This window comes from Rhinatrema bivittatum, chromosome 2, assembly GCF_901001135.1.
Source record: "Rhinatrema bivittatum chromosome 2, aRhiBiv1.1, whole genome shotgun sequence".
Taxonomy (NCBI): domain Eukaryota; kingdom Metazoa; phylum Chordata; class Amphibia; order Gymnophiona; family Rhinatrematidae; genus Rhinatrema; species Rhinatrema bivittatum.
The window spans coordinates 270,940,766-270,964,591 of record NC_042616.1 but is presented as its reverse complement, the minus strand read 5'-3'; the positions used below and the strand labels follow the sequence as shown (position 1 = coordinate 270,964,591).

The 23,826-nt window shown below is 45.8% G+C and overlaps 2 protein-coding genes across 2 annotated transcripts in view; both read left to right on the top strand.

Annotated features, from left to right (window-relative positions):
- The first annotated feature begins 1,174 nt into the window (after window positions 1–1,174).
- Window positions 1,175–9,195, top strand: LOC115083272. The gene is made up of 3 exons (XM_029587080.1): window positions 1,175–1,399; window positions 2,734–3,764; window positions 9,127–9,195. The coding sequence occupies exons 2-3, from the start codon at window positions 2,952–2,954 to the stop codon at window positions 9,193–9,195; spliced, it is 882 nt and encodes a 293-aa protein (XP_029442940.1). The 5' UTR covers window positions 1,175–1,399; window positions 2,734–2,951.
- Window positions 9,196–9,484: 289 nt separating this feature from the next.
- AMPH (amphiphysin) overlaps window positions 9,485–23,826 on the top strand; it is a 467,360-nt gene continuing 453,018 nt past the window's right edge. Inside the window, exon 1 of the mRNA XM_029587079.1 lies at window positions 9,485–9,620. Coding sequence (XP_029442939.1) covers window positions 9,552–9,620 — 69 coding nt within the window. The 5' untranslated portion in view covers window positions 9,485–9,551. The remainder of the gene's footprint in view (window positions 9,621–23,826) is intronic.

The window sequence follows — 23,826 nt, the reverse complement described above, 5'->3', positions numbered from 1 at the left end:
CTGCAAATAGTAAGACAGGTTTACAACTATGCTAGGTTGATGCACTCTGGGTCATTTCGTTCACAGATAGAACAAAAAGGAGGTGAATAAATGCAAATAACCTGGAAGTCAATGTGTTTTGGTAATGTTTGAAATACATTTGTTACTTCACTTTTCAATTTCCTTTAGCTTCTGAGAGGGAATAAATTCCATGGGAAAACTGAACAAACAGCATAGTCTTGTCTTAAACTCGAGCCAACCATTTCACCACTGGAAAGTATTCTTATAAAATGTATGTCATATTTTGGCACCTGCATACACGTTCGAATTGAGCGTCCATTTTCCTAACCTGCACACAGCCACTTCTCCTGGGTGCCCTATACCATGGACACACTAGGGACGCACAATTTATCCCTAGTGCGTCCCTAGTGCTCATTTGCCTGTTGCATCAAGTGCCCAGGAGAGGTGATTGTGCACACATTTAAAAAAGTGCGTCCACTTTGGATGCACATTTTTAGTATCCGTATTGCATCAGCCTATCTGTGTATTAAATAACAGTTTTTCTTTTCTATACTACGGTGCTTAGCATATGCAAGGACTCTCTGTTCCCTTCCTAGTAGTCTCCATAAACTGCCCCTGTCAGTGGCTGTTTAATACTCGAAGAAGGCAAGAAGTTACCCACATCAGAGCAAAGCCCCTACGTTATGGGGAAAAATGCTTCTAATTATTTGTTTTCCTTTTGAGAGAGCACGGCATTTAGATTTAAGTGCTAGGCAACAGCAGGGAGCATTTCAATTTAACTGACTTTTTGGGTTAGCTAGGTTGAGGTGATTTTTTTTAAAGTGAACGTAACAGTTTTACAATAGAAAGCAAGCACTAAGAACATTTTAAAACGTATATAAATCTCTCTTAACTAGAAGTATGTCTCACATTTATACTTATTAACCATATCCAGAAAGGTTTTAGATCTTTTTATAAAACTCCCCACCTTCCCCCCACCCAAACAAAATATAGGCATACCGTATTTTCAGTCAGATCATACCATATGGAAACTAAGGAGGCTTTGCCTCTTGAGGCAAGGGCCGTATAACTGGGCAGCCGTGCTGTAGACAAGGGGAGGGGGTGGGGGGCACAGCCCAAGCGTTTGCTGGGCTAGGTGGGGAAAGGGTGGACAATAGGATTAGTGGGCCCAGTGCAAAACGGAGCAGGAGCCAATGAGACAAAGAAGGCGGCGTCTCGGAGCTCAGGTACTTAGAGGTAGTGCGGGGTGGGGGGAGCACATTTGCAGCCTGGAATCGAGAGCAACAGGCTGATCTCAGCACGGCTGTGCTAACAACAGTTTTGCTTTTACTTTCACTTTGCCTCCAGCACGGCTGTGCTGTAAGAGGAGCAGGAACGATTTCTTTGATTACATCATTGGGTAAAGTACAAAGATTTTGTGGCTTATAGGCAAAATGTTGAGAATATTAATGGTAATTTTGTGTTGCTAAGGTCTGGAAGGTATGCTCACCCCCTCCCCCCTTTTGCATTGAACTGGCTCTGCATTACCAGTACTTTATTTAATGAAAAGGCTTTGAATGCATGGCTGCTTCTGCCTGGAATGTTATTTTATTTAAGGAAATGCCTTAGCACATGGCTGGTTATATATATTTTAACTAATATATATTTAGTGAAACGCCATGGGCACATGGCCACACTTTACCTGTTATTATATATATATATTTTATGAACTCATGGCTGGCTTTCAGCACAATGCTTGCTCTGCATGTTGCTGTATTTATTGAAAGGGCAGCGAGTGCAGGGCTGGTTATCTTTCACTTGTAGCCTCTTAAGAAACGCCATTGAAGGGGTCTGCACATGGTGAATGCATAGGTGGTTAGAGCACATGGCTGGCAGTAGCAGGCTTGGTAGCTCAGTGGTTAGAGCACTGATCTTGTAGGCTTGCTTTACTTTAAAATCGACGTTTTCTATGTATTGCTTTACCCCTCGCTCTCTAAATTGCTAGGAAGTGGGCAGGCTTCATGTCTACCATGCTATCTCAACAACCTGTGGATGTGCTTTGTTATACCTAAGTAATCTGACAATTAAAAAGTAGCCAGCATCCCGTAGTTGGGAATTCTGATGATATGTCTATGGGACAGCGGTACGGCATTTGAGTGCTCAGCCAGGTTAACAGGATGTTTTTTATATTAATCCTAAAGGTGATATTTAGTATTCGGTTACCATTTAAAGGGACAGCTGTCCCATGTGCACGTTTATACTGAATTATAAGGGGTACAGGACCCTCAGCTTGATAGATATGATTTAGGCTGCGCTATGCAGCTCTATACAAAGTAAATTAAAATATTAATGAAAGGTCAGCTTACATCTTAGCATGGTATTGTGGTTCTTATTGTAAGGGCTTGCCAGCGGAGGTCAGCACATGGCAGCGGCCATTTTGGAGGTCAGCACATGGACTTTCAGGATTTTCTTTTACTATTACTTTTCTTTTACTCCCCAGGCGCCCCCCCCCCCTATGCGCCGGCACTCCCGCCTCCCCACGGAGTCCGGCCGCCCCTCGCCCCCCCCCCACCTTCCTCAGCTGCCCCCACCCCCATCCTATTCCCGTCCAGCCCCCCCAAACTTGCCCTGACTGCTCACATCCACCACTATCACCAACCCTCCCCCCACCTACTATACCTCGGGTTACCAATTCATATGCCCTCCCCCCCTCCCCCCCAGTTTGGGATCTAACCAATTTATATGTCTACACAGCATGTCTACCAATCAGTTTCCTATGGCTTCCGGCCCGTCCACACTTATGCCGGACCAGGCTCAGGCTCCAGCCAAGCGAGCACGGCGGAAGCCAAGAAAACTGCAAGAAAACTTCGCGGCAATGCCAGAGGTCGACAAAAAGACCAAGACACAGAGGAATAAGAAGAGAAAATTAACAAACAGACGACAACCACATAGCATCAGCCATTTGGGCTGCTATGCCGGAGCAGCCCCCTCCACGGGGCACCACCCCTGCAACACCGACCCCTGCAGCACCGACACAGGCAGCACTGCCACAAATGAGCTACAGCATGGGAACCGAAGGAGAGCTACGGCGGCTCATGGACCAAACCTTGGCAGCGGCTGCTGTCCATGGCACGGACAGGGTGAAGTCAATGCTGGCTGCGTTAACGCCTACCGACAGCCCATCCCCCCTGCAGTATGGCTCAATGCCCATTGGTCCACAGCAAGGTTCAGCGGGCAGCACCAACAGTTCAGCTGGCAGCGCCCATCCACCATCACGTGACCAGACAGCTGTCGGGCAACACGGGCACCCGCAAGAAGGACAGAACTGTGAGTACCCTGATCTAAACCTGGGCCAGGCTAATGCGCAGGTTCCCCCAACACAGCCCGGTTACCCACCGCTAACGAAGGGCAGTGAAGTGTGGCTGGGGCCACAAGGCGCTCCTAATGATATTTTTGCTGCTATGAAAGCAATATTTGATACCTGGCACGGGCAGGGTAATTCTAACACAAGACCACCACAAAACCCTGTTACTCAGGAAACAGGGCAGTCAGGACGACACATGGGGGAAACTTTACCTGTGCCACAAACCCCAGCCACAGCTACAGCCGTTGGAACAACGGTGTGTCAGGTAGGGACAAATGGGCATCATGCAGCCATGAACATCAATAACGCTTCACAATACACATGTACCGTTGGCTCACTAACTGCGCATGTGTCAGAAGCAATAAAAGAGAAAATATGGCGCAGTGAATATGTTGATATATTCGAGTTGCTCAGGAAAGAGGTGGGGGGGGGGGGGTTCCGATCCCAAATGCCACGAAGCGTGCAAACTATCAGCTAGGGACAAACCCTTCATCGCTAGAACGCTAGCAAATTGGTCAGCAGGTTTCAGAATTCTGTCAACCATTATAGGCCAGAAATACCCTGAAAAGTGTTGTTCTCTATTCGCTTACCAAGACGTTATTTGCTGTGCCTATCGCACTTATGGCGGTACGGCTTGGCTAGAGTATGATGAGCAGTTCAGAAGGAATATGGCTGTGAACCCCAGTTTAGACTGGGATCGCAAAGATATTGATCTCTGGCTCTCAAAAATCACACCTTACAGACCGGCGCGGGAGGTCATCCCTGGCTTCGCTGGTAATGCATACCATCCGAATACATGGTTAACACCTTGCCAACATACTTTTCCTGGTAGATTCCCATTTCGCCAAGGTCAGCCCTTTCGTCAAGGGCAAAGGTTTGGTCAAGCCACTAGATTCAGGGGCGGGGGGGGGCTCCCATCTGTCGGCTGTTCAACTCTGGTTTTTGCAGATTCACTGCTGCTTGCAAATTCAGGCACGCCTGTATGGGATGCGGTGCAGGCCACCCTCAGACAAAATGCACAAGGGGCGGTACCATCCCACATACAGAGCACCATTAAACTCATCAGAGCACCGACCCCCCATTAACATACATAGCTTACAGGTCGGTTTAATGGGTTATCAGCCCCAGGAGGCAAGATGGCTATACGAAGGGTTTTCCCAAGGCTTCCGCATACCTTTCATGGGGCCAGAAACCGCCACAGAGGCTAAGAATCTGTTATCTGCAAGGAAAAATGAAGAGATCATAGCACTAAAGATTAAAAAGAAAGCGACATGGGTAGGGTGGAAGGCCCATTCAATGACAAACCGCTACCCCATTTTAGGATTTCCCCTCTTGGTGTGGTTCCCAAAAAAGAGCCAGGGGAATTCCGAATGATCCACCACTTATCCTTCCCAGAGGGGAGTTCAGTGAATGATTACTTGGACCCCGATGCATGCTCGGTTGCCTATGCCTCATTCGATCAGGCATTAGACATGGTGAGGCATTGGGGACAAGGCGCATGGTTGGCAAAAGCCGACATTGAATCAGCCTTCCGCTTGCTTCCCATACATCCAAGCTGCTTCCATCTGTTAGGGTTTCAATTCCGAGGTAAATATTACTTTGATAAATGCCTTCCGATGGGCTGCTCTATATCTTGTGCCTACTTCGAGAGGTTTAGCACATTTGTGCAATGGGCAGTAGAGCAGGACATCGGGAAAGGAAAAATCATACACTATTTGGATGATTTTTTGTTTACCGGCCATAGGGACACACAGGCCTGTGCGCAAGCCCTCGAAGCATTCACCCGGAAAGCGGACGAATTAGGTATTCCACTAGCCAAGCACAAATCAGAAGGACCGTCACAAAAATTGTCATTTCTCGGTATCGAAATTGATACTCTGCAAATGGTCACACGCCTACCACCCGCAAAACTAGAAGCGTTACGCGCCAACATATCTATTACTGAACACTCACGCAAAATCACGCTAAAACAAATGCAGTCACTCATTGGTCATCTTAACTTCGCTTGCAAGATCATGCCCATGGGTCGCCCCTTCATTAGAAGACTGTCCCAAGCCACAGCTGGTATTCGCAAGAGCCATCATTTCATTAGAATCACCAAGGAGCTCAGGGAGGACCTCATAGTATGGAAAACATTCCTGGGGGAATATAATGGAGGGACCCACTCATGACCAATAGGGAGTTGCAACTCTACACCGACGCAGCATGGAGTGTGGGATTTGGGGCCTATCTGGCCGGCAAATGGTGTGCGGAACGATGGCCAGTCCAGTGGGAAGCCAAGGGTGTGCTCAGAGACATCACTTTTCTTGAATTGTTCCCCATTGTTGCATCAATACACATGTGGAAATCATGTTTCCACAATAGAAGAGTGGTTTTTTGGGCAGACAACATGGCGGTTGTACAGGCTATAAATTCGCTCACCGCTCACTCCCCCAGGGTCATTAGGCTATTGCGGGATTTAGTACTGCTCTGCCTGCGTATTAACCTGGTCTTTAAGGCTAAGTACGTACCGGGGGAGGTTAACTGCATCGCTGATGCATTGTCTCGTTGTCAGTGGTCTCATTTCAGATTCCTGGCCCCGGAAGCAGAGCATCAGCCATATCGCATCCCTCCTTGGATTTGGGAATTAGGGTGCCCGGGATCAGCTCCATATTGAAATCGGCTCTGGCAGAGAGTACTTGGAGAGCATATTCATGCGGATGGAGCTTGTTCCAACAATTTGGCCAAACAAAAAACACACAAGTTCAGGGAACAATGACAGAGAGAAATGTAACAGAGTTCTTACTCCACCTCAAGAACTCAGGTGTATCCAGAGCACAGGCAGGGCAACACGTAGCTGCTATTGTTTTCGTCTCCTAACTATGGGGTATAGGCACCATTAGCAACTCTTTTCTCATTAAAAAGAGATTAGAGGGTTGGTGGCGACAAGCACCAGTTAGAGGGGACACCAGAAAGCCTATCACACCGATGCTGCTTCAAGCACTGGTAAAAGAGCTCCCCAGCCTAGTTTGGGACAATTATGAGGTTAAGCTGTGGACTGTGGCTTTTTCACTAATGTTCTTTGGGGCATTTAGAAACAGTGAGTTGATCCCGAGGGCAAAGGTTACCACCAGGGCATCGGATGGGGGTCTCCCGATATAAAACATAAGGATGGTTAAGGAGGCAGTACAGATCTTTATTAGGCGAGCAAAGAATGACCAACGGGCAGTAGGTCGTTGGATTACATTATACCCCGCTCATATGGGGGAGATATGCCCCGTAAAGGCCGCAAGAGAATACCTCAAACTACGCCCGCCGGGGGGGGGCCCTTACTAAAACACAAAGATGGCAACGCGATAGCGCGTTACCAGTTCATCAGTATACTGCGCAAAGGATTGGAAAAAATAGGGGAAGACGCGGGCGATTATCACACACATTCATTCCGAATAGGTGCAGCATCCTTTGCCTGCAGCAGCGGTTTAAACGAAGATCAAATTAAAGCGGTAGGGCGGTGGAAATCCGGTAAATTCAAATCATACATCCGGCCCAATAAACATACGGCCCAATGAACAGTTTCACTTGGAAATATAAATGGCATATATTTACCATCCTGTTCCCCATAACCATTTTATTTTATCTATCATAGACTCGTCAGCTGGGAGCGCAAAAGTGATATGGATCATGGGGCACTCCTACATTTATTGGCCGCACATTAGAAACAAGAAAAAGACCTTCAGCGATCAGATGGGCATACCGCGTAGCAAGGCCAGCATATTCTGGCTGGGCAACCGAGGGATGAGGTGGGTCCAACTAATGCCTTGCATCCTCCAATACGCCAGGCAATTACCACGGCCTGATATTATCATCTTTCATTTGGGAGGTAACGATTTGGTCGCAGTCAAGAACATTGACCTAATAATCTCTATCAAGAAGGACTTGACTGCAATTAAGGCTATATGGCCAGACGTGGTATTGGTGTGGTCCCATATTATCCCCCGATTGGTATGGCGGGACGCGAGGTCGCATAAAGCCATAGAAAAAAGCAGGCGCAAATTAAACAAAGAAGTGGGGACCTGGTTGAGGGCAATAGGGGGCTACGTCATTACACATGAGGATATTTCTCACACATGCCCAGGCATGTATAGAACAGATGGGGTTCACTTATCAGATGTGGGGGTAGATATCTTCATTCTCGCCCGGCAAACGGCCACAGCAGCTTTAGTTAATTAGTGGGGGTAGGAAACAAATAAGGTTTTACTGTTTCCTACTTTGGCAGGGGCCCTCACCGGAGCATAAGGAGATGTGTCGCTGCATAGGGGGGAATTTTTTGGTGAAGGACTTTGCATAAGGGGAAAGCGGGGACATGGATACAACTAAGCATGGCGGAGACCGAGATAATGGCCGGTCTGGGGGTGACCGAGATAATGGCCGGTCTGGGGGTGGCCCAATGAAGGCCTGGCATAAGCAAGAACTGCGGCCCGCAAGGCCAGGGGTGGGAGTGAAGGGGTCTGAACGCTTCAACCTGACAAAGGACTTCATGTACCAGAATTCCCTGCTTCATGACTGGTTTACTTACAGTCTGCAATACAGCTGTAATTAGGACATTGAGAAACTCTGTCAGCACATTGCACATTTTCATTTTTTTGGCTTCGCTGTTCTTATTCTCTGATAAGATTTCACTGCTGTAACCTAGATTAGAACAATGGATGTATTATGTGATGGGCTGTATTACTGCAGACTCGCGAATTCCTTTCCAGAACTGCAAGTCCCAGCAGCCTCTCCTGCAGAACATGGGAGAAGTTTCACGAAAGTTCCAGGGTGTCGAGGGAGGGGGTCAGTAGCCCCTTCAGCCGGAATATGCTTGCTCAGCAATGCTTAGAACGCATGTGTAAAAGATAAGAACTGTAAAGTGCATAAGAGTCTGCTCCTGGAGGGGAGGGGCATGCAGTTGTACTGAGCCTTTGTCTTAGCTGCATCTTGCTGGCAATAAAAGTCTATCTTTACGGATCAGTTGTCTGGACCTCCTTACTGACTAAAAAGAGACGGTTACATTTGGCGAGCCAGCCAGGAGGTACCGGGGACGCTATTTTAGCCCCCCAGTTGGTCCAGGGGATTTTGTGGCGGAGTGATCCCCCAGACTTGCCTGGTGAGTGGCCACCGCTGAGTTCAGTGATCACGGAGCGGCAGTAGCCACGGAGGCGTTCACGGAGCGGGATGCCAGTGGCGGGTGTTCCCCTTCACGGAGCGGAAGGCGGATTGGCATTCACGGAGCGGGGTGCCAATGGTTTACCACCTTCACAGAGCGGAAGGATGGAGGGCTGCCGTCTCCAAAAGCAGAGGGGTGGGGAAAAACAAGGAAGTTTACCGGTGAGGGCATTGGCTAGAGTTAATGCCAATTGTGTTTAAACTGCTGCAATATTAGTGGATATTAATATTGTAATAATGTTATAATGCTATTTTTGGCTGTGGCCGTTTCTTCCACTCAATAAAGGATGATATGGTTTACCTTACTCGGCTGTCATGTGGTCAAGGGTGGGAGGGGTGGTCATCCGTAAGCTACGGCGTGCCCAAGTTATGAACAGCAGACTCAATTTTCACAGATTTTGCACATTTCCATTTGTTTTCCCTTAGAGCACAGTAAAAACCAATACCTTTTATAAAATAAATTATTCCTCCAAAGGCGATTCTAAGTTTGGTTTATTGAGACCATTCCCAAACTGAAAGAGTGAATAAATGTTTAAAACATAGGAGCTGTTCTCCTTTCGGTTTCCTCCTATTTTACTTTTTGACTGTGGGTCGTGTAGTGTGGTCTGGGAGGAATCAGCACCTTGGACAGCGATACCTTCCGTAAAGAGTTGGCTTTGTTGGAGTAAGTGCTAGAAACAGATAAGCGGTGCTGCCAGCTCTATCCAGAGAGCCAAAAGTGGTGGAGGGAAAGAAAATCCTTAGGAAGAGAGAGGCTATAAAAATTATTTTGGAGAACAGGACAAAATGATCCCAGGTCATGTAGTGCAAGAGAATGCAGCGTTTCTAAGCGAGCAGACTGTCTCTCTCTCTCTCACACACACACACACACACACACACACACACCTTTAAGCCCTCCCCTCTTCCATGAGGCTCGCCTCCCCTTCTCCCCCTCCCCCTCCCTCTTCAGCTCTGCCAGTCTCTCTCAGCCGCTGGGCTCTCCTCTTCCCTTCCTCTCCTCTCTAGGCTCCCCGGATCAGCAGCCATGGCTGACATGAAAACAGGCATCTTCGCCAAGAACGTCCAGAAGCGGCTGAGCAGGGCCCAAGAAAAGGTGAGAAGCCTGGTTTGGGGGCGCGAGAAGCAGAACCTGCCCGGGAATCGGGCGGGTCGGTGGGCTCTGCAGAGGAGTCCCGGGGCTGGCGCAGTGCTGTCATCGCTCCCGGGTGATGGGGAGCCGGGGAAGGGGAAGCCGAGGCAGGGACTTCGGCCCGCGGGGGGGGGGGGGGGGTGCTGGCGGCTGCAGCCGGCTCTGTGGAGGGAAATGGCGCTGCACTGCAGACAGCCCGGCGCTTTCCCAGCCGGCTCCCGGCTCCCTTGCACGGACTGCCCAGGGTTGCGGTGCGGTGCAGGAGCGGGGCTTGCCATGCCCGCGTTCCCCTCTGCCAGAGCCCGCTGCAGGCTGCCACACAGAGGGTGGGGGGCCTTCGGTGTCCCCCTCCCTGCTACCTTGGCTGGGCAGGGAATGTCCAAGCTTAGGGCACCCGCCCTGCATTCTTTCAGCCTAGATCAGTCGTTCATACGGTGAAAGCCGCCGGCGTGTGACCCTGACAGAAGAAAGGAAGAGGGGGTGGGCCATTATCTGAGCAAGACACTGAGCACGACGTGTTTGTGCACTTTACTGCAGCAGGATTAAAAAACTATACTGGGGGTGGTGGGGGGGAGAGGGGGGATTACAGTGTTCGGAGCCCTGCTGTAAAGAAGGGCTATCTGGCTTTCCACGTTGTACTCTACAAACCCAATGATATAGTAAATATATGCCCAGATGGCCTGATCCGGGCAATATGTCCTACAGAAGGTCAGAGGAAGATGTAGAAGTGAGCAGGGGGAGCCCTAATTAAAAAAATAAATAAATAAATAAAATCGTAATTTTAAAATTATGCTCATGGGCACATTTTGAAATGATTCTTATTTGCTACATAAAGCTTTCTGCTGAGTTAGGTTATCAGTGAATGCAGAACATTCGCTTACAGTAGGAAAGTGAGATGATTTAGTTCAGCATAAAGTGTAAGTTAATACATTAGATACATAGATGTACTGATTGGCTGGGTTATAAATTGTTAGCTATTACATCCAAATGAGATTTTATCTATTAGAAGTAAATTTGTATGCAGTCAAATTTTAGAGGATATTGTGCTCCATATTCTCTGTGAATTGTTACAGTTCACTTGTTCTTCTGCATAGATATTGTACAAATAATCGTATTTTCTACTTTTATATATTATTTCTTAAAAGTTCCTATATTTTGATACTTATGACAACAGAATGTTTTTATTCTGCAAGAATATTATTTTTCTTAGTTTTCTTCTTTAAAAGGGGACAGAGTTCAAGTGAATATATGAAAAAAGGTAGATTACTGTAAAAAGGCTGCTCCAGCCATTCTTATTTGTTAATAGACATAAAGGTTCTGCTTGTCACCATTGACACCCATAATCAGAGGTGTGCATGTCCTTTAATACTAAGGACAATCCCTACTGTAATGCAGCAGCAATCTCTGGCAGTTGAAGATGAATGTCTTTCATGATTGCATTATCCTTGAATCCAAAGTTGGCTGTTGAGATCATCTGGGATCGATAGACACTTTTGCGACATAGGCACCTGTTTCCCAGTGGAATGGATGGCCCTGGGCTTCTGATTAAATTTCTACAGTGTTTGGTTAATAGCTGAATAGGACTCTGAGCAGAGCTAGTACTTCCTACCAATCTCTGTTCCACCAAGACTAAGCAATATATACTTTAAGGGATCTTGTCTGAGTTTTTTGTTTCTTTTAAAATTAAAATATGTTTATCCTTATCAGTGAAAAATAGTGGAAAACCAAATTAATTCATTGATTATTGATTGCTTATTGTGCTGCTTCGTAACAGATCATTTTCTCTCTTCTGGAAATTAATTCAGATCCCCAAGGACAAATCAGCTTAGTGAGCCATAAATTTTGCTAACTGAACATTTGCGTCTCGTTCTAAACCAAAGTACTGTGTACAAATAAGAATTTAAGTATTTTGCAGATGTGAGATTTTTGAAAAGCCATTCTCAGATCTTGAATTTATATGACACATTACAAACCCAACTGTGTCAACTTAGGGACCTATGCACTAAAATAAAGGTTAATTTGCCTACCAAGATTATTTAGAGTGCCAAAAAAAAAAACAAAACCAAAAAATGGCTGTGCACTAGGAAGTCAGCATATACATTAAACCAGAGTCCATTTATTTATTTTATATTCTGCCTTTCAGGCACTTCACATTTAGATATTGTAGGTATTTTGCTGCCCCAGAGGGCTCACACTCTTAAGGGCCTGATTTACAAAGCATTTTTCCCATAGACATACCTGAGGAAATAGAGGACAAACTAACAGGTCGATACAGTAAAGTGTGCTCCGTCGGAGCGCACTGTCAGCCTGGTCTGGACGCGTGTTTTCCCTTACCCCTTATTCAGTAAGGGGAGGAAAACACGCGGCCCACCCGCGGCACCTAATAGCGCCCTCAACATGCAAATGCATGTTGATGGCCCTATTAGGTATGTGCGCGGGATCCAGTAAGTAAAATGTGCAGCCAAGCCGCACATTTTACTCTAAGAAATTAGCGCCGACCTTTGGGTCGGCGCTAATTTCTTCCAGCGCCAGGAAAGTGCACAGAAAAGCAGTAAAAACTGCTTTTCTGTGCACCCTCCGACTTAATATCATAGCGATATTAAGTCGGAGGTCCCCAAAAGCAAAAAAAAAATAATAAAAAAAAAAATTTGAATTCGGCCCGCAGCTGTCGGGCCGAAAACTGGACGCTCAATTTTGCCGGCGTCCGGTTTCCGAGCCCGTGGCTGTCAGCGTGCTCGAGAACCCGGCAAAATTGAGCGTCGGCTGTCAAACCCGCTGACAGCCGCTGCTCCAGGCCAAAAGGAGGCGCTAGGGACGCGCTAGTGTCCCTAGCGCCTCCTTTCCCTCGTTTGCACCGCGTCGCCTAATTTGCATGCTGGAGCATACTGGATAGCTCGTACCGGCAAAGGGCCGGTGCGTGCGCCGGGAGAGCGGGCATTCATCCGCTCTCCCGCGGTTTTACAGTATCTGGCTGTAAGTGACTTAACCACTAGGCTACTCCTCCATTAGTAGGTATGTGCTAATGTTAGAGTGTACCTATATGTAAATGAGAGAATGTATATAATTGAGGCTTTGGTAGGTACATGTAATAGCATGTTGTGGTCTCCTCTGCTTTTTACCATGGACTTGTTAAATCCTAAAAGTTAACTCCTGTCTCAGAGCAAGTGTTAACTTTCTAACACTAATGCTGCCTTATGAAAATCCATGCTAATTAGTAATTGGTTCAAATAGGGCCAGTCAACATGGAGGATTTCATCCCTCTACCCACTGATTTTATACTTGGGCCTATCATTTGCCTTTAATGGTTTTCTCCAGGGGCTAGATGCAGAAAAGTTTTGCAGTGGCGCAAATAGATGCTGCACTGTTAACACTAGCACAAAATCGTGTGTCTTTTTAGTTGGCACTGTTGAGAATATACAAACTAATGAACTTGGATACTGTCCCTTGTAAGTGGAAGGAGTCAGGATTTTATTGGTGGGTTGTCTGTGCAGTACCTGGCAAATTGCATGGATAAAATGCAGCAGAACAGGCACTTCAGACAATAATTTATAGCAAAACCTTGATAAATAATTAAAAAAAAAAAAAAAAAAAAACCCAGACTTGAAACAAGAGATTTTTATATTCTTTGAAGGGAAATTTGTAAAGACATTTCTACATGTAAAACAGTGTTTTTCTTGTGGAAATGGGCTCTTAGAAAACTGTGCACCCTATATGCGGGTAAAAGTACACACGAAGTTCCACAATGTGCTTACCAGTAGAGGAGGTGATCCTGGGGCAGGGTTAATTTGGGAGGAAAACAATGTGCATACTTTTGGATTTTCAAAACTCTGTCAAGCTAATTTTAAAAGGAGTGCACGTGTGCCCATAAACGCGCATATCGGTGCGCAGGCGGAGATATGATGCAATTTTAAATCGTATGCGCACTTGCGCACCTATGGTTTAAAATAACCTCATGCGCGTAATCTTAAAAGAGATTGCTCAAGAAAACGTACTTCACGTATCTTTCCTAGGACTTTGCTGGCTTTTACGCGCATATGTAGGCAGATTTTAAAACCTGCTTGAGCGAGGGACAACCCAGTTTTTCCAGTCAGTTCGCCTGTTTCCTCAGTTAATATCGAGATCTTCCAGACCCCTCTGGTTCTTCGTCCTGCATCCCCCACAGTTGACTCAGACCCCTCACCCTGTCCTGTTAGCCCTAAAACTCGAGATCTACAGACTTGCTCCTCTGGAGCAGCAGTAAAGTTATGCAAATAACAAGTTGATGCGTGCCGCGGTCTCCAGTTTTAAAATACAGAGTTATGCATGTAACTCTTGGCCCTGCCCCTTTTCAGCCCTATTATTTTTGACATGTGCACAAAATATATATGAGCGTAATCCATGCCTTTTTAAAATCTGCATTGCTTTTGCACAGCCACATACACATGTAATGTGGGCATTTTTGCGTGAGTAACGCTTTTAAAATCGATCTCTGTGTTGTGATCAGAAAAATGTACCTGGAGAAAAAGGCAGGTGCAAGTCTCTGTGGTAGGAAGGTGCTTTCATTTCACTTTGTTGTGAAAGTGAAACAAAACGCAAACCAAACATAATTTTGTTTGTGTTGGTTTTGATTCCGAATGGAGCAACTCCTACCCCCAACCACTTGCTCCATTCATGGATCTAAGGGGCAGGAGGGATCCTCCAATCGCTCCTATCCCACTGAATTTCCATTTCAAAATGGTGCTGGCAAGCCCTGCAACTGACACCATGTTGCTGTATGGAGGGATATCTGAATCTCTGTACAGAGGCATCTCCTTACAACAAAATGGTGCAAGCCTCAGGGCCTACTGGCACCATTTTGAAATAGAGAACCCGGTGGGGCAGGAGCAACTGGGGATCACTCCTGTGCCCTAGACCCAGAGATGGGATAAATAGTTGGGGGGGGGGAGGTTTCGGGGTGTCTCGGAGGAGGGTGGGGGTGGAGTGAAAGGGGCTTAGGCAGACCCAACGTATTATGTCTTTCTGTTTTGTTTCTCATTTGTTTCATTTTGAACACATGATGTGAAATGAAGCAGACAAAAAAATGAAATGTAAAAGAAAAAGAATGAAAAACAAAAAAGTGAAAAAAATCTCTAGTGCCCATCCTTACTCTGTGGGTACTTTTTCCTTAGGCAACACTGAAAGTGAAACTATGTGCCTGGTTTCACTCTGGAAACTCAGGTCAACTCTACAGGTAAAAAGGATCCAGGAACTATGCAGCGTTGTGGGTAGTGGTAAAACTGCCTCCTTAATTAATACTTTTGCTATGAGTTGCTGCTTGGCTTTCCTGCCTGATATATCCAGGAACATTTTTTTTCTGTTTCACCTCATCTGCTGTTGTCTGCACTCAGCAATCTTCTGTGCTTGAAGGTATGCACTACATAACAGTATTTCAGATCTGTACTCTCTGATGCTAGATAGCTAAAGTATTCCCTATATGATGCAAACTGAAAAGCTTTTTATATATGATGAGTTTAGGTACCTTGGGCAGTAGATCTGGGCGTAGGTAGGGTAAAAAAGAAAAAAGATTGGCACTGAAACACATGTACTAGTGACATATTCCAGCAAGGAAGCAAACCTGAGGTCCAGCATCAGGTTGTAGCTAAGGCAGTTCACAAATAAAGATTTACTGCAGCTTTAGGTCTGTGTGATACCTGAAATTAAGGTGAGCTGTATCATTTGTTTGTTTTTGTTTGCTCTTAATTTTTTCACTGTAAATAAATTGCATAAAAAGGAAATAGCCAGAGTCTGCCTCCTTATTCTTTCTGGCTATTTCCAAGCTGCTATCATCCAAGTTACCACATATGGTGGCAGCAGTGGGATTTCTTGCCTAAGCAGGAAGCACGGGCAAGAGCCCACAACTGCAGCAGCAGAAAATAAAAACCTGCAGCGTTGGGTTTTTTCTTTCTCCTGGGATCTCCCAGTTCCACTCACCCTCCCTTCATACAACAGACCAAGGGAGCTAGCTCCACCTGTACAGTCAGAGTTCAAGAAGTGAGTCAGGGTCAGACAGGCCAGCAGGTTTTTTTCCACTCTCCTTTCCTTGGAGAGTGACCCAGTTTGAGAGGCAGCTCAGAAAGAAACAGAGGTGGAGCAAGTGATCCATATCCTTACTACAGGGCAGCAGCAACTGCAGAATGCCCTGCAAACTCAAATTAATCAGCAGCAGGCACAATGAGAACAGGTGCTACAGCAGCATATGGTGATAGCCCAGATAGCACAAGCTATGCAAACGCAGTAACCAGTCCTCCATTCTTGTCACTGGCACTACCTAAGATGATCCCAGCAGAAGACCTCTATGGTTTTCTGAAAAACTTTGAATGCTCAGCTGATTGGCAGGTTGGCCAGAGGACAGGTGGGTTACCTCTCTGGAGAATCTACTCACTGGAAGTAGTCAAGATCCCTTTCAAATTGCTAATCTGGAAGGGAGGGCCACATAATAGGAAGTCAAAGTCACCATTATAGAGTGAGTGGGACTTACCCCGGAATTCTACTGACAGTGGTTTCAGCGGGGAGTTCTTCGGGCTGGTGAAAACCCAAGGAACCTGTTCCACAAACTCAAGGGTGTTGCTTGAAAGTGGCTGTGTCCAGAAGGGAAGCAGGAGTGGAAGTAGCCATAGTGGTTCTTCTAGAACAGTTCCTAGACAGCCTGGAATGGCTTATGCAATAGTGGGTCTACCAACACCTGAACCTTATGCTGGAAAAGGCACTAGAAGTGGCAGAGGCCTATTACCAGGCTCAGGCCATTCCCAAGTCACCACAGTTCCCAGAGTAGCCACTCAACACAGGCTACTTAACAGAATCCTAAGAGCCAGAGGCCCTAACATTCTAAATTATGCCTCAAGGTATCTGGAGGCAGTGCTTCTACGGAATATGAAGACTCCGGCAGTGGTGACTGCCCAAATAGAGGATTTTTTCATGACTTGGGCTACCCAAGAAGATCCAGATGGATCAGGGAACCCTGTTTGTGTCCAAGGTAATGAAACACCTCTGCACCTTGCTCAAGGTAAAAACACTGCACATCTCAGTGATTCATCCACAGACCAATGGCCTTATCAAGCACTTCAATCAGATGGTCAAACAAATGCTGAGGAAATTTGTGGATGAAGATGGCAAGAATTGAGATGCATTGCTAACTTATGTGCTGTCTGCAGACACGAAGTGCCACAGAACTCCATGGGGTTTTCTCCTTTTGAGTTGCTGTATGGGAAGAGACTGAGAGGAATCTTGGATATAGCCCCTTGAGACTTGGGAAGATGAAAGGAATCCTGGGCAGAACCTCTTTGACTACGATCTCCGAGTGCAGGATCACCTAATGATGGCTGGGGAGAGGGCCCACCTATGCTTAGAGAAGGCTCAGGCTACCCAAGTCAGAAGGTACAATCCCCCCAAGGTCCAAAGAGTATTCCAGCTGGGGGATCCTGTCTTTGTCCTCCTCCCATCTTTGGAAAACAAGTTGTTAACCTATTGGCAAAGATACTATGAAGTTTAGGAGAAAACAGGGCCCATGGATTACAAAATAGCCCTGCCAGATAAATGAAAGAAAACTAAAATCTACCATGTCAACCTCCTAAAGAAGTGGGTTGTCCAGGAGTGCAGAGTGATTCAAGAAGGAGAGTTTGGCCCTAAGTGCAGTTAGTGTAGCTTTGTTTAAAAAAGGATTGGATAAGTTCTTGGAGGAGAAGTCCATTACCTGCTATTAATTAAATTGACTTAGAAAATAGCCAATGCTTTTACTAGCAACAGTAGCATGGGATAGACTTAGTTTTTGGGTACTTGCCAGGTTCTTATGGCCTGGATTGGCCACTGTTAGAAACAGGATGCTTGACTTGATGGACCCTTGGTCTGAACCAGTATGACATGTTCTTAAAGCACCAGAGAAGGTCCAGTGATTAGCTGAAGCAAATAAGGCCTTCAGGGCTCTGAAAGAGGTGATATGCTCTGAACTGGTCCTGATAAGTCTGGACTTCACCAAACTCTTCATGGTGCAGATTGATGCTTCAGAAGTAGGTTTGGGAGCTGTCATAGTCCAAAAGAAGGATGATCAAGAACATCCTGTGGTGTACATTAGCCGGAATTTGATGCAAAAGAAAGGCATTACTCAATAGTTGAGAAAGAGGTCTTGGCAGTCAAATGGACCTTAGAGGCCTTGTGTTCCTGCCTGCTGGGAGAGTAGTTCACACTCATAACAGACCACCAACTGCTCCTATGGATAAATAGAAACAAGAAGTCCAATGTGAGGGTGATATGGCGGTTTCTGGCCCTAAAGCCCTTCAATTATTGAATATGACATAGAGCAGTAAAGGAAAGCGCCAATCCGCATTTCCAGAGAGGTGTCCCTTGTAAAGGCAGATGTTCACACCAACAAGGCTGAGCAGAGGGGGAGAGTATGTGATGGAGTATATAGAAAACTCCCTCAGACTACCTTAAAAGACCAGGCACAGCTCTCCTATCCGGTTCTCTTTAAAATCCAAACCTGCTGAGAATCCTGGGTGAAGGGAGGAGCCCCTCATCAGAGCTGAAGAAGTCAGGGCCTGGAAAGTTTAAGCAGGCTCCAGGGAGCAGGAAGATGGCCCCTGTATGAGAGAACTTGCTATGTTTGAGGACTGCTTGATACCTGAAGTTAAGTTGAGCTGCATCATTTTTTTTTTTTTTTTTTTTTTGCTTTGCTCTTCATTTTTCACTGTAAATAAACTGCACAAAAGGGAAACAGCCAGAGTCTGCTTCCTTATCCTTTCTGGCTGTTTCCAAGCCCTTATCACCCAGGTTACTACAGTTGGAGGAAAGCGATTAAGGGTATATAGTAGAGATGTGCTTTGGGTAAAGATTTCATGTCGGGCTTCATTTTGGGGCCACCCCACGGGAATTTCGTATTTCCAGCAGTTCGGGGGGTTTTTTTTTTGGGGGGGGGGGCAATTTTCGGGTTAGTGCACACTAACTCCCATTAGTACACACTAACTCCCGTTAGCGCGCACTAAATAAAAAATGAATTTTTTTTCTGAAATTTCGGAAAAAATTCAATTGTTTTTCGGTTCTCCGGAACCATTCCGAATTAGGCAATTTCGTTGACATTGCCTAATTCGGGAAAAACGATTGCACATCCCTAGTATATAGCATCATTCACTGAGAAGAACATGCCAGTGTGTATTCCTGCCTTAATTTTAAGGAAGTAGGTAATGAGCCATATCCAAACTGCAGCAAGTTATGTGAAGCTGGGGAAGTTACTCTGGCTGGATACTGTGTTTAGGAGGGCTCACAGGTAGGCTCGCCTGCTAAAGGCAATATAGCTGAAATGGACCAGGGCTTTCTTATGGGCATACAAAAAAAATATTACAAGGAAAGTATTTTTATAGTCAGTTCCAGCAATTTGGCAGTACTACTGAAAGCCATCCAAGCTCTGGAGACCAAGATTGATTTGCCAATTTAATTTAATGGAGCAAAAATAAGATCTAATTCCCAGACTGTCACAGAAGTGGATGTGGAAGTTAAGGGACTAAAGCAAGAGATGATCTTGGTTAATCAGCAACAAGACTGCATAAAAGTTGTTCTAGTGCTTTGGTTTAAAAGAAAAGCAAACCTCATTTTTATTCAGATAGAATGACATTTTGGTTAATAAAATGAGATCTAAAAATATTAGAATAATTGGCCTTACAGAAGAAGTGTAAAAGACCTTTGTGGGTGATCTTAGTGATAAAATTACTGCTTTATTGTCTCCGATTTTGAATGCTGAATTTGATACTAACTTTGGACTGGATCCGAGTTATATAATTATTAATACAAAAGAAAAAATGATGTTGAAGAAAGCTCCACATTATTGGAGTCTATCTGGGTAGATAGCAGTATGTGGAAATAGGGAAGCAATTTTACCATCTGCAAGAAAAGTTCAAACTAACCCAAAAAAAAAAAAAACCCAACCCTATTCATTGGCAAGGTTAAGAGGAGAATAAACTTTATATATTATGGTCTTAGAATACACATTTTCCTCTATTTTTCTAGAGAAGTGTAAAAATAAAGTTTTTTTTTCCTTTGAAAGAGGAAATTTAGTCTGAGATTGCTACTTTACAGCCTACAAAATTAAGTTTGACCCCAGGTGCAAAATGTCTATTTTATGCCTATGATAAAGCCAAAAAGTGTTGGGATAAGGATCCACCTAAAATGGAAAACCCAGATGATATTGATGGGCTATTTTTAAATGGGGCGCTATCAGACTTCCCTTTATTGGAAGCACCAACTGAACCAGGATTTGATTAAGAGCATCATCTGTGTGGTACCCAGAAGCTGTTGTTATATTCTGATAAATAAGCTTTTTCTTAAGTTGGTATCATTTGAACTTCACTTTTCAGCATTGCCACTTGCAGAAAAACTTGCATAGGATTTATATTAATTTGTATTGTTGTACTTATTGGGGACAATTTTTAGAAGCTACCTAGATGCAGGGCCCATGGGTGCTTTTGTACCTGTGTCCCTTTGTACCCGAGTTTCCACTTAAAACGAGGGGCATTGCATCGAGCTGGCAGTGAAGCAGAGCTGGGGAGGGTGTGGCAGAGTGTCCATGAACAATGAGAGCGCATTGAAAGGGTAAGCAAGAAGCAGCGGGTACCATAGGCCATTTGGGAAACAACTTTGATGTATATTGGTGGAAGCTGGGCGTAGTGTTTGCTGATTCTGAACTGCACACAAATTGCTTTTCTCAGATACAAATTTTAAAGAAAGTTAATAGGGTGCGCTGCGGTGATGGGAAAAATATCACTTTGAAGATTATACGTGAACTGGGGCACACCCTTCTATTTAGTAAAAGTCTGGTTTTGAGATTGAAATGTCAGTGGATGATTTTCTTTTATTATCTGTAATTAATAAAAATAAATCTTTATTTTTAATATTTAAATGGAAGGGAGTGCCCAGGCCCACTATTACTTATAATTGAACAAGACATCTGTGTCTGAAAGCTAAGAGGTTTTTTTATTTATTATTATTATTATTTTTATTTTTTGCTGGGGGAGGGGCAAGTTTTAGAAAAATGCAGGGCCTAGAAAAGCAGAACCTGCAATTCAGTGTGCCCGCATAATTTTGAAACAGTGCATTTTTTTGCCTTTCCACACTATGCAGCAACACTGTGCAACAGATGATGTCGGGAATACGTCAGCCAATTCGGCTTGTTTGATTAGCTGTCAGTCCTTCAGTTCTAACAGTTCATCTGTAAGTTAATGGAGTATCATATTTATTAATCATATTTATATTTTATGAACAGAACATCAGATTTGCACACTGTTCTCGGTACAGCATATTCATTTTTTTTTTTTTTTTTTCATGAAACTGGGGTCGTATTTCCAGGTTTGCAGCAGTGTCCTGGAGCCTCTAGTGCTTTTGTTCCATACATTTGACCTGTTGCTGGAGTTTACACCATATTCTCCTTTGCATACAACTGTAACACCACTGCTCAGAACTGTTACTGGCTTGAACTCAGTGGGGCCGATGCAATATAAAGCGCGGAAAGTGGGCGCTGAAAAGTCAGCACCCGCTTTCCTAACGTGCGCGTGGCGCGTTGGAGTGTGGGTCATACAGTGCGCTCGGCTGGGCACATTGTATTGCATCAGCGTCAGGGTTAGTGGGGGGTGGCAAACAAGACGGCTGCCCTGGGTGCAGCACCGCAGGGGGCATCAGTGGTGTCCTTCCCACCTTATATTGTACATCTGTGTAGGGAAGGCATCAGCCTGGCCATGCACGTGGGAACAGGGAGGGCTGCAGGGGCCACCCCTGACAATGATAACGACTCTGCCTCTGCTAACCTCCCTCTCTCTCTCCCCTCTCTCCTCCTCCTGTGCCTGTGATCAGAAGGGTGGATGCAGTAAAAACAACTCCTAATAACCCTCCCGCTTCAGCTACAGCTTCCTCACAGGAAAAGTTACATTTTAAAGACTTAACTTCCTGCAAGTTTAAAAAGGCCCTTTTTTTGCTTTTGGTATGCACCCTGCTGACCAGACCACCATTGGGACTCAGGAGGGACTGCCATTGCTGCTGGGCCCAGGGACTGTAGCTCCCCTTTGAAGCTACAGAGCATTGCATTTCGGATCACAGCCATAAAAATGTAAGTTCAAAGTTGCAAAATGCTCTGAGTGACATAAAAACAGTGGCAAACCCAGAAGCCCTGCTTAGCTGCCTTAGGCCACCGTCACCACCCTCTCTTTCTCTCGCGTCGCTCCTGCCTGCATGGAGCGGCTGTGTCTGCAGTACCACTCTTCCCCTCCAGGTTTGCCGAGGGCTGCCGTGCAGCTCTTCAGGGACTTCCCCAACTACATCTGTCCCTCGGAGGTGGGATACTGACTCTCTTGTATCTGCCGGCCTCTTTCCCTTGTCTGGGTGCTCAGAGTAAAAATATACAAAACAGGGTGCCACGAGCCTTTGCCAGCTCAGGGCTGAATGGGACCCCCCCCATAAAAGGGGCGCACTGCCTTGCTCTAACAAGTTAGTAAATAGAATAAATCAGACATGTTTTACATTTACATCTTGGGCTGAAGCCCATCTGCTAGTCATGGGAATTTGATAGAGGAGGCGTGGCAAGATCAGAAACAGCATGGGGGCGGGGAGGGGGGGAGGCAAGGAAGTTTGAGAAACTGCTGAAAGAAGGAGAGACTGAGAGAGGCTGGGCAGAGTGTGGGGAAGGTGAGAGAGAGAGAGAGAAGCTGGGCAAAGGGGGGGGGGGGGAGGGCAGAAAGAAAGCCTGGGTATCCTTTGGAGTTGGAAGAGAATAGGCTGGGCAGAATGCGGAGACTCAAAGTCAAAGCGTGAAGGTAGGGAAAAGAGACAGAGGCTTTGCAGAGTGTAGAGAGATAATGACAGAGAGAGGCTAGGAAGAGATTGGGGGAGAGACTGAGGGGCTGGCCAGAATGTGGAGAGGGAGTCAGAAAAAGACTTGGCAGAGTGTATGGGTAGGGACAGAGGCGGCGGTGGGGCAGAGCATAAGAGAAGTTGAGCAGTGTATAAGGATGGGGGAGAAGGGCTGGGCAGAGTGTGAAGAGACAGAGAGAGAGAGAGACTAAGAAGCGTGAGAGGCTGGGCAGAGTGAGGGAGTGGGGAGGAGACAGAAGCTGGGCCGAGTATAACAAGTCAGGCTGGACAGAGTGTGGAGGTAGAAGAGAAACAGAAACATGATAGCGGAAAAAGACGGTGTAGCCCATCTAGTCTGCCCATCCTTCCAGAGAGAGAGGCTGGACAGCAAGTAGGGAGTGGTGGAGATAGAGAGAGACTGAGCAGAGTGTTCAGAGGGAGACACTGGGCAAAGTGTGGGGGAAGAGACAGGCTGGGCAGAGTATGGAGAGACAAAGACTGAGAGGGAGGTTGGGCAGAATGGTGGATGGGGAAGACAGAGGGACAGAGAGGCTGGATAGAGTGTGGGGAGACCCCACTCCTGCTTTTGTGGCTGGCACCATTTTGGCCTCAGCAGATTTTAAAAGGGGTTGGGAGGGGCCTAGGAAGTCCCAGATGAGTAGGTCCAGGCCCTGGATTAGGTTCCGATTGTGGTGGGAATAAGGATCAGAGAGGCCTCGGGAGGCCCAACCAGGCAGGCCTGGGTCCAGAAATCAATTTTGGAAAGTAGGGCGAGGCTTCCAGAGCCACTGGAGACCCCTTTATTCCCAGCAAATACAACCCCCCCAAAAAAATCTTTGGGTAGTATCGTAGGAGGCCATTTTTATTTATTTTGGGTTTATTCCTTTCAGAGCAAACTGAAAATGGCCTCATTCATTGTATTTTTTGCAGTCACATAAAACAAATGCACATCTCTATTGTCAATGATCTTTGAAAAAGATGGTTGCAGTTCAGAGAAGGGATATCAAAATGGTATAGAACCTGTTCCATAAACTTTGCACAGACAGGCTTAAGGAACTCAAAATGTACTTGATTAGGAGAAAAGGAAAATTGTAACATGATAGAAATATTCAAATCTCTAGCAGGGCTCAATAAAGTACACCAAGCAGGCCTGAATTTTCCCCTAGGCAGAACAGGCCTAGGGAAGCCATGCTTAAAAGAGCACCTCCTTCATCTTGGTTATGCTTTCTATAAAGCTCCATTTGGCCTGATTAGCAGTGTCCATCTCCTTAAAGGCATAGGGTTTGGCTGGTGGCCTTTGAATCACTGTACAATATAATCAGTCAGCCTG